The sequence below is a fragment of the Ambystoma mexicanum genome, chromosome 2p (genome assembly GCF_040938575.1).
Source record: "Ambystoma mexicanum isolate Mex_15411 chromosome 2p, UKY_AmexF1_1, whole genome shotgun sequence".
NCBI classification, from domain to species: Eukaryota; Metazoa; Chordata; class Amphibia; order Caudata; family Ambystomatidae; genus Ambystoma; species Ambystoma mexicanum.
Window position 1 is genome coordinate 367,050,011 of NC_090923.1, and position 17,264 is coordinate 367,067,274.

The 17,264-nt window shown below is 43.1% G+C and overlaps 1 protein-coding gene across 1 annotated transcript in view; it reads right to left on the reverse strand.

Moving 5' to 3' along the window:
• ATXN7 (ataxin 7) overlaps positions 1-17,264 on the reverse strand; it is a 950,731-nt gene that overhangs the window by 551,698 nt on the left and 381,769 nt on the right. Inside the window, exon 4 of the mRNA XM_069643713.1 lies at positions 6,479-6,722. Coding sequence (XP_069499814.1) covers positions 6,479-6,722 — 244 coding nt within the window. The remainder of the gene's footprint in view (positions 1-6,478; positions 6,723-17,264) is intronic.

Consider the following 17,264-nt stretch of genomic DNA (forward strand, 5'->3'; position numbering starts at 1 on the left):
ATCAACAACTGAGTTTTAGACTAAAAGTACGAAATCAACTGACTAATGTCCCCAGAAAATTGTATACTCAGGACCCATGATTCTTCTAGTCTGTCTGCTACCTATAAAAGACAGTGCACCACACTATTCGAATATGCAGGTTAAAAATAAAAAAGGTATGAAGCAGTAGATCTCAAATGGCTAAAATGCTTTCCGAAATGTCAAGAACAATATGAGCCAATACACATCTGACCAACTCTCCTTGCTGTGTGGTGCAAATTCATGGCTTCACAATGCCTATATATGAGCCTTCTTACATCCCTTAATAGGGTTGTCCCTCAAGGCAGATTACCAGGATGGCTTCTATATGCTTCTATAAAGCCTCTGGTATCCCAAATGGAAAAATGATCTATCGTAACAAATCTTTTTGCAAATTACGCACAGCTGAAGACCAGATGAGAAGGGTGACAAATCTAAGCAATTAATTTCCTCATCACTGGAAAGCATCCAGTGCCACAGGCAGAAATGCAAGCTCAGCGCAAATGGTCTTGTAACATATGAACTAATATATGGTCCACAGGACAGGACATACTCTTTCCGCTGGTAGACCTCTTCGATTGCCTTCAGGCCCGGAGGAAAAGTGAGGAACCTTCGATGAGAGGCTTTCATTCAAAGATAAACAATTGAACAAATGTGTGGTTGGGGGAAGTTTTACCTGACTAGATCTACAAAAATAGATGCAAGTGATCTTTAATCTATTGGAAAATCTTAAACCATGTAAACCATCAAGGAAACTAATATAGCTATCAGAAGGCCTACTACAATGAGCCCATTCCACAAAACAATGCTTTGGAGACATACTAAACCACTCTAACCTCAATATTCATGATCTGGCGGCTTATGCCAATAACATTGTGCTACTAAACCAAACTCCACTTGGACTTCAAAGACTGCTAACCTTGCTAAACAATTACATGAGGGGACCGGATTTGGCTATTAACACCCAGAAATACAAAATCTTAATTTAAATCCTAGAGCAATACATATAAAATATTTCAATGGTATATAAACACTCAGGCGGAAATATATTTGGCCAGCTAACAATACCACAGGACTGTAAAAACATCCTAGATGCAGCTAGGGCGCCAGCAACAAACCGATCGTATAGCTTTAAGTGGGACAAATTCTGTAACTGGTGCCAAGGGGAGCCAACACTAGACCCACTCAATGCCACCCCGGAGCAGCTCCTCCCTTACCTACTCTCGCTAGCGAAAGAAGGTCTGAGTCACTCATCCATCAAAGTACACTTGGCGGCCATCTCCAGGTAGAGAAGGAAAAGAAGCTCCATGTCCTTATTCAGCGACAGGCTAGTGAAGCATTTCCTAAAAGGACTTTAGAGTTTTCCCTCCAACTAAGCGGACTCCGCCGGACTGGAGCCTCAATACAGTCCTCACAGAACTAATGAAAAAGCCATTCGAGCCAATGAAAACAGCCAGCATAAAGCACGTTTCCTGGAATGGAACCTTCCTAGTGATAAAGGCCCTCAGATACCAGTCCAGCATTACTGGTCAGAATGTGAGGAAGGGCTGGAGGGGAGGAGCTTACTACTCTATGTCCCATTGGATGGACCTAAAGCACCCTTAACAAGGGTGACAGCATTCAAAATACACCTAACTTTTAATAAGTAATATCCAAAAGGTAGATTCCCAACTTGAAGCCGGGCAATATTTACAGCATGTGAATCTATGAAAGATCCAATGCTGGAAAAACATTGGAACATTTATTGATTTGTCCACAGTTTTATGGGAAACGCACCAAGCAGTTAATTTATAGACCATTTTGTTAAGTTATCGAATTCAAATACATGGAATTGCATTATTAGTTAAAGTCGGATATAGCTGTTATAAATGACCTGCTAGATGTTTTAGAAATAGAGTAGAATTTTGTAAAATATATGTTTTTTAAAGTTTCTAAATAATGCCTGCATCTTTTCTCCTTTCGTTCTTATAATTGTTTTGCTCTTTTTAGTAGTGTTGCCTTTGAATTATGTGAAAAGGTTTATGTAAATCAGTCACACTAAAAAAAATAAAAAATACTGCTGCTCTATGTGGATGATATTCTTCTGATGTTGGAAGTAGCCCTGCCTGATATTAAGGCCTCTAGAGAATCTCATGAACACACTGCAGAAACCAAAATCCATAGGAGGCCTGAACCTTCCCAATGCTCTGCTGTATAATTGGGCAGCTACGCTAGCAGTTAGCTAGATGCAACCTAGAGGTCAATTAGGAGTAGGAATAGGATGAATAATGTAGCAGAGAATCTTTGTATGGTTCAAGGAAATGCAATAATAGGAAAGAATGCAACAGAAATAAAACTTGATGACTTCAATCAAAATACAATATGATCACTCTTTCCCCCTGTCACTACTCACTCCCCCCCAACATGCAATATGAAGAGATGGAATGAGGGCACATAGGTTTCAGGAACAACAATTGCAGTTTCAATCCTGATTCCCCCCCAGCAGGCAGAGAGAAACAGGGCTGATTTTAAACGGGGCAAATGCTTTTGAATGTAATATGAAGTGATGAAATAAAATGCTAAAAATGATTTTAATTCACTAAATAGGATTCAGAACTAGTGAGAGTGGCTTTGGATAGGTTCAGGGAAACACTAGCAATGATTGTTGAATGGTTGGCAGATGGAAAACGAAATTCAGAAGTTGAAAACAAGAAATAGCAGTTTTTACATGTGGTGAAATTGAGCCAAATACGAAATCGCGGCAAACTTTTCAGCGCACAAAAAACGCGATTACAGCAAAACCATAAGGAGTTTTTGGAATGTGGTTCTTAGTTCGTTTGAAAGCTGAGGATGTTAGCTTCAAAATGATGTTCAAATTTCGTTCCTAGCAGGTACGGTTCAAGAGTTAGAGGTTTTAGTGGAGGTAGATTTTTCTCAAAAAGGTCAAGATTTCAAAATAAAAGAGGCGCTGTTGAAAATTTGGAACAAAGATTTAACACTAGAGAGTCTATGGAGCCGCAAACTACACGGACAGCACAGCCACCTATCCAGAGGCGCCCCCGGATGGTTTCTATCTGCCTGAGACGATTGCCTTTCTCCAGAAAATATATATTAGCGCCAAGATGATTATCGCTACAATTATCGCAGGATTATGTGGATGAGAGAAGAATTCAACACAGACAAAAGAGATTCAATAATGCAGTTATGGATGTGCTGGAATGGTTTGGATGGGATTACTTAGGCTAAGAGAGGACTATGGACAGTTCTATGCTAAATACTCACTACTATGGCTTTGGAATGGAATGGGCCCATCAAAGACCTGGTCAAAGGTTTGGACTGGACTTTGCTCGCCACCGGACAGGATTCAGGACACCTGGACTGCTCTCAGCAAGGCACTCTGGTCTGCACGCCCTTTTGGACTGGATCTGACGGGTTCGGGGTTACAGCTCTGTCTGACTGATCTGGATCTTGGGTTCTAGCAAGGGTTCTTGGCCAGAAGTAGCCAACACAGCTCAGCCAGGCTGTTGAATGGTTTAGGCCCCATGGAAGTTTAGGGGTTCAAATCAGGTTGCTAGATTTTAAATGCCTGCTGAAAAGGGTTCAGCTTTTTGGGTTAGGCCTCTGCTTCAGGGTTCTGGAGTCTGGATCTTCCTTCAGAGTGCTTCGTCAGTCGATCAGTGATGAGTGAATATGTGTGTGTCCTTCTGGGTCCTCAACAGTCCCTATTTATCCATCTTCCAAAGGGGTGGGGAGGCTGATCACACAATGCCCAACACTCTAAGGATCTGATAGGTCAGAGAATTCCACATCTCCTGATTTGAGAAAGGAACAGTGTGTCATGGTGTGTCATGTTTATGGTTTAGGGAGAAAACCTCCTTTGTCTCTGTACAGTATATCTTATTTTTCATTAAAAACATTAACAATATCCCCAACTTGTTAATACATATTTACATTACAGATTCACTAAGGTACGTTTCTGTCAAAGGCTGATCCTCCTACGAGTTTTGTTTCACAAATGAAAGGTTTTTGCGCTTTTGGGCACTCAGTGTCAGTTCTGTACCAATTTTTACACATGCATGCACATACCATCTGGGCATATTCCTGGAAATTTTCATGTTCCTGACAATCACAATTTCTAGAATATGAACTTTTTCGTGGTTGTCTCTGAATGTCGCACAGATTCCAGATTAGTTATAAACTGAGCGAATTTTTCATTTTAATAACCTATAAATCCCATATTTTTATCAGTTCAGTACAATTTGCTACAAGTCTTTTTCTTAAACATATGGTTTCTTCAATTTCAAATCCACATTTTCTGTCTGGCCCGCCTCCAAGGCTTGGCTGAGCCAGAGAGTCACATGGGCTTGTCTTCCTGGGCAGTTGGTGTCAGTCACACCCGAATTAGCATTTTCATTCAGCTCAAGGGAGTCCTTTGTCTTCACTCAGAGCAACATGCCAGAGTGCTCCTCCCATTTCCTTTCACACTTGCCTGTCAGATACTCAGCAGAGCACAGGGGAAAAGATTCCTTTGTTTAGGCAGAAGGTGTGGAATGTGTTTGAAGCTCAGTGTGAGAAACCTCTTGGAGATTAGCTGAATCAGGTTACCTTATGGTCAATTGTAACATTGTTCCTTGTGAAAAATTACAGTTACAAATTTAAAATAAGCAAACATCTTCAATTCCAGTCTTTCTCAACATGAAAATCAATGTGTGGCACCCGATATTGCATTTGATGGAAGTCCCTTCTTTGGCATATTTAGCTTTTGAGACACAAGTTTCACCTGTCAGATTTGGAGATCGTCAGCGTCTGATGGAGGCGAGTAACGGTATTGCACCCATTGTTGACATAGTTCTATATTTATATGGATTCTTGAAGTAGAATGATGTTCAACACCCAACAAGAAGGTTGGATCTTTTGGGTGGTTTGTGAGACATGATTTTTGCAAATTTGACAACCAAGAAAAATGGATTTTCACACAGCTCTGTTTCTTTTGCAGTCATTTTGCTATGTGGGCAGCCAAATGATGGGTTTTGGCAGTAGTCTCCTGTGTTACCACTGACATAGGTAAAAGTGGGATAGTGGCCTATTTTTCAGATTTTTCCTGCGCACTTCTGGGTGATTTTAGCCAGCAGAATGCTCTCCGGCGGCCATTTGTGATGTTTCTGCTGCAAGTAATGCACAGTAATGTTGCAGGGCCTGGACTAGTGGTGTTAAAACATCCCACAGACTCAACAGCCACATTCGCATTTACAGAAGACCCTGTTCCTGGAAGCAATGGGATGTTCAGGGCTTACAATATTTACAGCAATGTATCAAAGTCGGCATCGTGGAGTCCTTTGCTGCCCGGTAATTGAGCTTTAACTTCCTAGACGGGACTTGTGGAGGTCCCTACAACTGTCTACGTACAAGCTTGCAACACCATAAACCCTCCTCCTGCCTTGCTCCTCATTTTATCCGAAGAACTATGTGGGGGTGAAAAGGGCAAATTCGGTGGCCTAGCAGCTCCTCCAGCAGACAATCCCCAATCGGATATTGAAACGGAATCTAAACTGGGAAAAGGACCTAAGGGCTGAAATTATGGAAGACTGCGTAGTGATACAGGAAGGGTGGGTGAGGGTCCCAAGGTACGTCAATACCAAGATGATCACTTACAAGATAATACACAGGGCTTATTGGTGCCTCTTTCGTATTGTAAAGGGCTAGACCATCCAAATCAGACAGTTGCTGGAGAAGATGCCCTCAAGTAGGACCCCTCACATCTGCTATTTGATTGCCGCCTAGTGGCAAGGTTCTGGTTGAAAGTCTTTAATATAATCTCTCAGACCCTGGAAGAGTGGCTCGAGATCCTTAAGAGACTTATGGTGCTGGTTTTTAACACATCACAACGGTCAATGACATACCAACATAAGCGCTGGAGAGACGTTGCCATAGCTAATGCCAGATGCATAATTGTGAGGCACTGGAAGAACTCTAAACCCTTTTAAAGGACTGGATTAAATTTATGATGCAGACTGCGGCTTCTGGATGTCTATTGATGGGAGGGCGCGCTGCCACTTTGGGAGCAGTTTCTGGACTAGATTTAAGGGAGAGCGCATCAAGGTGGTGGGAGGTCAATTGGGCAGGGAACCTTGAACAAAAATGTTGATGTTGGCTACTGTCTTACACATGGTGCGCTATACCTAGCAAATGTTATGCCAGGTTATTTTTGTGAAAGTATTTGGTTACAGAAAATATTTAAAATGTTAATACAATTTGTTTCTTTTTTTAAATGCTGCCACATGCAAAAGATGTTTGAAGACAGCATCAGGATACCAAATTAAACCTGGGTCAAAACCACCAAAATGTGTGCTCAGACCATTCAGAGAAAACCATTGCATCAAGGGTTGTGCTTCCCAAAATCAAACGGGTGTTTGTTTTCTGCTGGTACTTTTTCCAGGTTACTTTAAGACTTAAACCAGCTCTATGTATGTAGAATACTTACCTTTTCTCATGGATAAGCTTGCTGTGCTGCAAAGGATGCATTGGCTTGTTCCCACTCATCTGCAACTTATCTTTGGGCGATTTCAACATCTTGGAAACGGATGAGGCACTACTGCCACTGGAAGGGCGCTTGTTACCACTACCAATGCTACCTTTACTCTTCGAAGGTAGAGCGGAAAGTAAGGAATAGACAGTAGAGGATGGGAGTGTAAGAGGTGGCTTGCTCAATGAGCCATGTCTTCTTTCTGTCAAAAAAGAAAATACAATTAAGTTCACTTGATTTAAAATAAGGAATCACTGAAGAAGTCTGAGCATGTAAAGGGGAGGATTGGTAATGTTTCAAAGATTTGGTTTAAAAACATTTTACTCTAAGAATATGCAATAAGCCTAATCTTTTCAGAGCAGGTGGCCAACGTTCCAATCAATTCATCTATCAGCCATTCATCCGGTAGGGTATCTCAAACAAAGGTTTAAAAAAGTAACGGAATTAAAGAAATTGCACACAATTTGCAAAACGATACATTTTCTTAAAAAACAAATTAATGGAAATGTAGCCGAGTGTTCCCAGGAGTGACTGGCACTTGTCTTTAGCCTTTGCAATGTCTAGGCAGTGGCAGCAAAGCATTGAATATGGTGCAAGAAGGGCAGTGCTCCAGTGAACTGATTAAAGTGACAAGGAGTGTCCTGCCAAGTGAATGTTTGGCGAGTTGCACAGGATCTATGGTGCCAGACAAAATGGCGGCACTGACTCGCCACTTCAGGCCTTCACATCTGAGTCAAGAGTGAAATAGTGAAGAAGTCGGTGAATGGATGAGGTTAAAGGGGTTGGGACACTAACGGTGAAAGCAACAGTAGAGCCAGTGCTATACATTTCATGTGCTTTGGTGCAGGGGTGGCAATTAGCCCAGAATGGAGGTCTCTGCCCCTGGAATTGGCAGTGAGGGTGGCCTCCCGGTAGTTTGGGGGATTAGGATGAGAACCTAGGTGTGGTGTCACGTGCCGGGAAGACCCGGTCACGTGTCAGGGGCGGGGATAAGGAAAATAAAGGCATAACCGAAACTGGCAGATCTACGTCAGTCCGGGTTTATGCACTGCAAAGAGTGGTTGTGTGCGTTCTGTCCGCGCAGCGTATGCACGGTGCTATCAGGCCCTGCCAGGCCCATCGCCCACGTCGGGTTTCCACCATCAGGAAACCCGACATCACACTAGGGAAAGCAGAACCGTCACAGCAAACTAAAACAAGGCAGGTCGATGCTTCCATACATCGGGCAGTCGCAGACATGGGACGGAAGCAGAGGAATTCTAAAGTTATTAAGCAGATTTCTTTCTTCCTTAATCCCAGAGGACCAGTGCAGCACAGGAGGAAGCTTTGTGTGTGGCATGGGAAGTGGTGGTGTGGCTGAAGGGGAGACAGGTCTTCACAAATGTGATGAAACACTTGGCAGAAAGTGTGAATGAAAAACGATACTGTAAGGTAACCGTAGCTGCTCTGGATACTAAATTAGAGGTAATGGAGGAAAGGGTGAAAGTATTCGGCCACAGAGTTCAGGTGTTGAAGGAGGTAGACAAGCCCAGAGGGTGCGGTTTAAAGTGTTCAGGCCGCCCAAATGAAACCTCAGAACACTATACATACAGCAATTCAACCAGAAAACAAACGTGAAGAGGCTTGAACATTTAAATAGAGAGAACATCCGGACTTTGGGAGACAATGCAGGTCTAAGCACTGTGGCCATTCTCAGGTTAGGTTAGGATTTTGTACTGTACACCACTGCTATCTGCATGGTCTCCTGCTGCTCTGGAAGATTTGATAAGAGGGAGTTTGGTTAGTTAGTGAAGAGAGGGAAAGGAAAGGATTGCAGAGCTTTGTGTTAAAGTTGCAGATCTGAAGTACCTCAAGCTCTGCATGCGTGAAAGCTTTCTAGGCGTCATGTGTAAGAAGCATGAAGGGCTTTGCATCTAGAAGAAAACGTGTGCATATAGTGTGGGAATGTATGGACCTTCATGATCCAAGAGGCTAACTCAGACACTGGTGAAAAGCCCATTCTACTCAGGAGGGCCTTCAGGCTATAAAGGAGGGATGCAGCAAACACATGACTCTAGGGCAATGATGGCAGTACTGGCTTGTCCCGGACTTCAGACTGAATACACAAGACTACAGCATTTAAAAAATGCTATGAATTACAACGAGAATGTGCTCTACCTTTTCCTGATCTATGTCAAAATGAAAGACCTGCGAGTTGGGAGTCCCATTCTCGATATGGCACCCTGACACATTAAATATTTACTTACTTGGGGAAAGGTATTTTTCTTTACACAAGTGGAGGTAGTGAGGGACTTCGAGAAAGTGAAGGTATCTGGTCTAGGCTACTGCCCAAATTCCCTAGGCTTACCAATGTAATCCTCAAGTTGAAAATGGTGATGCAACTTCTTTTGATGAATGTGGTGTCCATTAATGGTAGCATATCGCCTATGAGCATTAATCAATGTTTGTAACTCTTATTCTTTTTGGGGGTTCTGTGAGTTAATACTTTCCGTTTGCCCTCCCACGCCACATCTACTTTTGGTTGGTGGTTTGAGGTGCCGTTTAAAAAGGCTTACCATCTTTGAATTAGGTTTTAGTGGCCGCTTTATTTTAATAAAAGCATTTGGGGAAAAAAGCTAACCTAGGGCTGTGTCAAAAGGCGATAAACATGTACAGGTTTTCATATGAATTCGGGATTCCATGAAAAGAAAATGCATTTGGACAGATCCGCTTACATCCCTTCTTAGCGGATTGAAAATAGCCCTGGGATCATAAAGCCATTTTTCCCATTTTAGCACAACCAAAGGAATCTACACGTGCATAGCAGTCTAGATACTAGTTCCTCCTGAATGGATAGCCAGCACCTCCCTCCAATACTGCTATATATTTTTCTAAAAATGCCATGTCTATTAAAGCCCCCTTTACACAGATCAGGTTTGTGGGCTAAATGGACCACAAACGTTAAATCACCTGGTTTTTGGATCTGCATCGAAAAGCAAGTGTGTTATACCGAACAGTATCTTAGAATGAAGGGAACAGTTGAGAAGGTTTTTTTTGCTAAACTTTCTCTAGGCGTTGATGAGAAGGGATCAATATAAGATAGATGTATGTTGTGCTCTTTGAACCAAGTCTTCCAATCAATGTGTTTAGTGTGCCTCCCATTAAAATCGAATTTTGTCGTTTTTAATCTGCGGCCATTTGGGCTTGATTCTCTCCTGTCTCCATGTAAAGCTCTTGCATTATTTTAACGACCGTCAGGCACGTGCAATATTTTTGTCATATGTATTTTAACAGTCTCAGCACAGGAGCATTTTCTCCTGTGCTATGTTGTACCACTAAACACACAACACTTGCCCATTCTGAATAGACCAATGCTTATTAAGAATGTTAATCTTTTTACTCACACCCTCCCTGCATTGGAGTGATATGAAACACTTATTTAAGTTGACCAATACATAAATAAAACAATGCCACCCTCAGGTGTAATCTGTAAACTGGATATCAGAAAATATTTTGGGAAATCAAAGAAATTCAAAAAATTATTTTTCACACAAAATATAACAAGCAGATCTGCGTACACCTTAGTACAAACATGCATTTTTCAATATAATGTATTCTCCTGTAATGGTGGCTCAATGTTATACGTTAGATCTTTGACTCAAACTGGTTCCTAGTTTTACCTTCAGCAACCTGACACGCAGTAATGTACAGAATACTCCAATGGGATGGGCCATTTAAGACACTACAAGCATTCTGCTGCAAAACATTCTACAATTAATTTTGGTTTCTGGTGCATATTTGGAACCCCCATTCTGAATGACCTTTCTGTCCCAAAGGTTGCCCCTTTGAAATCGAACCACGATTCAGTATCTGCCATTTGTGGAAATGTTACTTGACTTTTCGTTCTCTTGTGAGATGATGCTGGGACACGCCCGATGGGGAAGAGCCATTCTTTGTATTGTGCCAATGACCTGCCAGGTCTGCATATGGCTGCAAGTCTTTAATGCACATTTCATATGTTTGCGAGTTCTGGTGAGTGGGGGAGCCAAATATGCTCAGCCTGCTCCGCAGGCACTAAGGTGCAGTGCTCCACGAATTGTGGCTTAGTCCCGTGTATGGCCCGGGCCAGCAGTCGCACACTCCAACATGGCGGCCCATGCTGCACCTTAACAGCCCAGAATGCTGCTGATGCGATGCCTTGCGTTTTTTTTTTCTCTTAGCAGTGGGATTTTTGATGTGGTTGATAATTCTATAGTTGTAGGAAATTAAATCTTAGTTTCTTACCTGTAACTGCATTTCCCAAGCATTGGTATCTTTCATAGATTGAGATGCTTGAATATTCCCAGTCAGACCGGGAATCCTCAGCGATTTAACATAATTATTAATAATTCAATATATACATTTCCATAGAAAAAATGACTGTAGATTGTCCATTATGCCCAAGGAGGCATTCACTTGTGTAGTCCCTCCACCTCACTTTGGTCCTTTATGACCTTAACCAATGAGGTGGCAGGGATTAAGCTCCACACTACGCAGCCATCTACAGATTTTGAGCCGTGAGTAGACTACATGTATGACTGCCCGGTCTTGAGCAGGGGCTTTGGAGCAGCCTCTCAGGGGAGGCGGGTTGGCGCATGTGAATCTATGAAAGATACCAATGATGGAGAAATACAGTTACAGGTACATAAGACTTTTCCAGCATTGAATCTTTCACAACAACTGAAATAGGTCACATTTACTAAGGAAAGGCGCAAAAAGGCTGCTCCTACCTTACACAAAGGTGGCGGAGGACCGCCTGTCCAACCGCAGAGTCCTAATTTGCATCTTCAGCCAAGCAGTAATGCTTGGCGAATGTGTGCAGTGTGCTCCAAGTCACGGCTCTGCAGATGTCAGTTATTGGTACTCCCTGGTGGAGTGAGCTGAATGAGGTCTGGCGAGTGGATCGCCTTTAGACTGATGGTAGTGATTAATGCACCGAGTCACCCAACGTGCGAGACTCTGTTGTGAGATATGCTGTCCTTTTGTGCGACCAGAGAATGCTATGAAAAGCCTTGTAGAGGAGCGGAATTCCTTGGTCCTTTGTATATAAAATTTGAGAACTAGCGCTACATCTAGCGAGTGCAGTGTTCTCTCTGCATTAGACATGTGGTTCTTGAAAAAGAATCGGGAGCATGATACGCTCCGGAAGTGACATTTCCGACAGCACCTTGGGTCACCGAATAATGGACGATCCGACGACAGGGAATAGTCCAGCATCTGAATCTATGAAAGATCCAATGCTGGAGGCTCTGTCCGTTTCATGTCAATGGCTGACCATCAGAATTGCTCGGAGACCATGGATACAAAGGCCCTACACACATTTTAATTAACATTCCATATGCACGCACAGCTGACACCAGTTATCTGGGCTTGAATGTCATAAGTCTGGTCATTCCCAAATATGACTTGACAATGAACAAGCCTTCACTGTACCTTTGATATACCTGAAAATAATGCATGGCAATCTGCATGCGATAACATGCAGAAAGAAAGCTTTTCTAAGTAGAACAGAGCCCTCAACTGTAGACAGTTACCCTTGGGATTGGTATACTCATTAAGGTAGCCCCCTGTCCTCTTCTGCCTTCAGCACTCCGCCCCACAGAATACAGCAGAGCCCCACAAAATATTCGGACCAGCTGTCACAAAGTAATCCGTGCCGAGCCTAAACAGTCTTCACGACACGGCTTCTATAATATGCTACACTCGTCACCTTCTAATATTAAAGGTATTTATAAAGCACACTGTCACCAACGGAATTGGTCTCCAGGAGCTCAGGTGGATTTGCAAACAAGGAGGTGTGGGTGGGTTAGTGGGGTGAAGAGGGTTTAGGAAAGTGAGAAGGTGGTGTCCTGTTGACAGCTTCAGTTCGGTTTTCACTGTGCGCTGAGCTTGGGTGTGAATATCGGATTGATGCGAGTCCTCGTGTGCTGTTGGTGTGATTTATGTGTTAATTGATGATTGTTGCGCCGTGGTGAAGTGCGTGCAGTTTGCTGGGAGAAAAGTGGTTGTGTCGGTTTTTGTGCGAGTTAATTATGCAGAAATTTGAGCTTTTGTTTAGTGGGTTATATGTCTCGTAATCCTTCTAATTCTTGTTTATGTATCCGGTTGCCATACAGGTAGGTATATACTTTCTCTTTCCTGTCTAGTTTCTAGGGCGATGGTGTGGCTGGTTCCCAGCCAAGTTATTTGAGCTTAGTACACCCGGGTTGGGTGAGCATTATATCCCATTCTGATAGTGGTGCTGTATTATCATTCACCTGCTCCTTCCCTTCTGTTTACTGTCGGTGGTCCATTGCTGCCTGTGATTACACTGTGGGCTAAGGTGTTATTGATAGGTCATCCTTGCCTTCCTTCCCAATGGATGGGAGGTCATTCTTTGGTATGATTCTAGGCGGTCTATCCTTCAATTGGTAAGTAGATATATTGTAGACTGATATATCCCCAACTTCTATTGTGGTTGAAGGCTTCGGGAATAAGGGATAGGTTTACTCTCAGCATAGTTTCCGCTGTGCATGCCCCTATAGGCATACTGTCTAGTTATAGGACGAAGAGCCAGGATTTGAGGAGTTTCCTGAATTGTAGGTGATCTCTTGTGTTAGGCATGTTCTTTGGTAGTTAGTTCCAGGTTTTTGGTGTGAGGTGAGAGAAAAAGGATCCTCTCATGGTTTGGGTTCCAAACAATACTAGATCGGAGTGTCCTTGTTGTGTGGTGTAGGTTTATCTTTCTACTAAGGAACTCTGTGCCTTGGTCGTAGATTGCTCTGTGTATTATGCACATTGATTTAAACTTTATTTGCTGTTTGATAGGTATCCAGTGTAGTGTTTTCAACGCTGGTGTGATGTGTTCTCTTCGAGGTAATTTAAGGAGCAGTCTGGCCATCGCATTTTGTATGCGATGGGAGGGTTTTTTTTTTTTTAGAAGTCTTTCCGGCATGCCTAGCTATAAGCTATTGGCGTAGTCTAATCTGGACATGAGAGCGATGACGGTAGTTTTGTTGGTGAATGACAAGAATGGTAGGATCCTTTTAGCAGCTCGCAGGAGAAAGAAGCATTTCTAAATTAGGGCGTTTACTTGCGGCTCTAGAGTGAGTTTGGCATTCATCAGTACTACCAGTTTTTTAAACTTTTTTTTTTTGTTTTTTTACAATCGACAATCGGGCTGGGGTTTCACAAAGTTCTGTTGGCCAGGGGATGTAGTGGTCGTCTTCTCTGCTTTTTTTTTTATGTTCATTATTTCTGTGTTGCCTGGCCCGAGTTTGAGTTCATCCAGTTGTATATTTCACGAAGGCAGTTCTCTAATGTTGAGTTTTCTTCTTTTGAGTCTTGTATTTTATAAACTATTTGTGTGTCGTCAGCATAGTTCAAACAGGTGAGGCCATGCCTTTCGATTATTTTAATTAGGAGACAGGTAGCCGTTGAATAGTAGTGGGGAGAAGTATGATCCTTATGGGACTCTGTATGGCTATTCTCTTGGGCTTGATTTGAAAGTTTTCATCCATACCGTTTGTTCTGTTAGGAAATATTTTATCCATAGTAAGGAGTTGTCGGCGATTCCAAATTCTTCCAGTCTCATGATGAGTATGTTGTGGTTAACTGCTGAATGCCGTGGAGAAGACTAGAAGTATCAAAGCGGTTTGCGAGGTCACGGCATAGTTTCTTTGATGGTTTGGAGCGTTGTTGCAGCCGGGTGGGATTTTTATTTTGTTTATGATTTTAAAGAGTTCTTTTTGGGTGTTTGGAGGATTCTGATGTAGCGTTTCCTTTTTGTTTTTTGTATTTCCTTTTTGTATGAACGGGTATGTTGTTGAAATTTTCTTTTCTCAGCCTTTATTGATCCTTCATTCTAGTTAGAGTTTGTTTTTTCCTTTTCATAGCGCCGAGTAGTGGGGTGAACCATTTTGCCGTTGCTCTTTTGTGGGATGGACTAAAAGGTTTTTCTTTGGTGATCTTGTCAATTGTTGTCGTGATCCAGTTGTGAAGTATATCTATTTTAGTGTCCAGGTCTGCTTCGTCCATAGTTGTCGCTTGTGGTTTGGTGATCTCCAGTAGTTTTGCTTGGTTAGAGTTATTGGTTCTCCAGTTTCTTTTCATGAGGATCAGTAGCTTTCCCGGTTGCTTAGTTACTGGGGAGGTCAGTATGATTACGAAGGGGGATGATGAGGTGGTCGCACCAGAGGATCTGAATTGGTAGCGCTGTGGTAATTTGTTTTTTGGGAAGATTGCGTCCAGCGTATGTCCTGCCTAGTGGGTTGCTACTTTGTCTAGCTGATGTAGTTTCATTGTTTCTAGTTGGCTGGTAAGAGATTTTTGTGAGGTTGTGGTTTCTTCATCGAACCAGATGTTGAAGTCTGAATAATCAGGTGTTTATGCTCGATAGCTAGGTTGGTGATTGCATCTATGAAAATGTCTACGAATGCCACATCATAAGTTGGTCTGTATACCAGTATGAATTATAGGTTAGTTCTGGGGTTGGAGGATTAGGGATTCGCATGTATCGATGTTTAATGCGTCTTTCACTTTAATTTCCAAGTGTGCCTTGAGAACGATTGCCAGTCCACCACCTCTTTTGGTTTTCCGGCTTGCTTGGATGCACTTTAAGGTATCGGGCAGGCAGTTATTGAGGGTGATCTTGTAGTTTTCATCTAGCCATGTTTCGGTTACGAATAGGATGTCAATGCCTCCGTCACTTAGGAGGTCGTAGATTTCGGTGGCATGTTTGGACATGGACCTTGCATTAAATTGCAGTGGATCTTTTTGGTGTGATTTGGTTTATTTGTTCCCTGTTTTGTTGATGTTAAAGGACATTTGTACCGTGCACCATCACCACCGGAGTGGCGCCCTGGCGGCTCTGAAAGAGGAAGGGAGGGGTGGTTAGTGGGAAGAAGCTGGAAAAGTGCAAGAGAGCAGTGATGTGCTGTTGGCGGCCTCAGCCCGGTGGGTCCGGTGGCTGGGCCTGGGGTGCTTTGCGGCTGGTAGTCATTGTGTACTGTTGTGCGGGTCTGTGTGTGTTTTTGTTTTGTTGTTGCAATGTAGTGAAGTTTTTGCGGTTTGTTGTGCTGTAGGTTTGTGGTTGTGTTTGGAGTTTAAGGGGTGTATGCAGAGGGGGAAATTGTTAGTGCAATTGGTTAGTTGGCATCATTATCCTGAATTGAGGCGCTGAGTCTCTGCAATCTCCCCCGGCGGGGCTCGGGGGCACCCCTGTGCCTCTGTCCTGATTTGGGTCCGTCTGGCCTTCGCGGTCCCTTTAATATCTGCCCCCCCCCCCTTTTCCCCCAGTCTTCCCTTCCCACGTCCACAGCTCAGATAGTGTGGTGATTGCTAATATCCCGATAATTGCACTATACTGTGGTATCTGGTGGCAACTATGGGGCAAGTGCTGGTGTTGGGTGGGATTAGGGTGGGAAGTTGACTCCATCTCAGTTTGAGTGTCGCCTGTGCTCCCCTCCAACTGACGTCCTTCGTCCAGGTGCTGTGGGAGCATCTTCCCATAGGGAGATGTCCACAGTCTGTACTGGGGGTTGTCCGTGTCCACTCCACTTTATTCATCGCTTTTCCTTTTTATTTCGGTTTTCAGTTGGAGTCTGTGGTGTCAAAGAGCCAGGTTTTTAATAATTTCCCAAATTTTAGGTGATTTTTGGTGTCTTTTGGGATGTTGTTCCAGGTTTTTATGGCTAACTGGTAGGAGCAGGTGCCTCCCAGTTTCTTCTTGAGATATGGTTTAGATTCCAGGCGGATTTCATTGCTTGACCCGAGGGGTCTTATTGGCTTGAATATTGTTATTTTCTTTTGTAGGAATTCTGCTCCCTGTCCACGGATTGCCCTGTGCGTTATGCACATTGTTTTGAAGGTGATGCAATGTTTTACTGGGAGCCAGTGTAGTGTTTTTAGGGCAGGAGTGATGTGTTCTCTTGTTGATAGTTTGAGGAGTAGTCTGGCTGCTGCATTTTGGATCCGTTGTAGATTCTTCAGGAGGTATTCTGGAGTTCCTAGATAGAGGCTGTTTGCATAGTCGATACTTGACATGATGAGGGCGACGATAGCGAGTGTTTTGTGTGTGAAGGAGAGGAATGGTAGGATTCTTCTTGCCGTGTGGAGGAGGAAAAATCATTTGACTGTTGCATTTACTTGTGGTTCTAAGGTTAGGGTGTTGTCCATCAGGACTCCCAGATTATGTACTACCTTAGATGGTTATGGCCCGGTCGTTGCATAGTTTCTCTGAGGGGGTTGGGGCTGTTGTCGCAGCCTGGTGCGTTTCTCATCTCTTTAATGATGTTGAACATTTATTTTTGTGTGTTGGCGGCATTGGTGATTGTCATGATAATGCCTTCTTTTCGCCTTTTGAATTTCCTTCTTGTAAGCACGGATTTGTCTCTGGAAGTTTTTTAGTCCGGGTTGTATTCTTTTCTCCATTCCAGTTCCATTTTTTTGTTTTCCTTTTTCATGGTGCTTAATAGTGGGGTGAACCATTTTGCCATTGATCTTTTTATTGGGGTGAATGGTTTTTCTGGGCGATCTTGTCGATTGCGTCTGCGATCCATTTGTGTAGTAGCTCCGCTTTCCCGTCTAGGTCAGTTAGCTCTAGTTCTGTAGTTGAGGGTTTGGTTAACTCCAGTTGTTCGAATAGGTTGCTTTCTTTGACCTGTTTCCAGTTTCTTTTTGAGGTGGTTGTGAGTTTAGGGGGTTGGATGGAGACTTGAGTAGGCAGAGTGATCACGAATGGGATGAT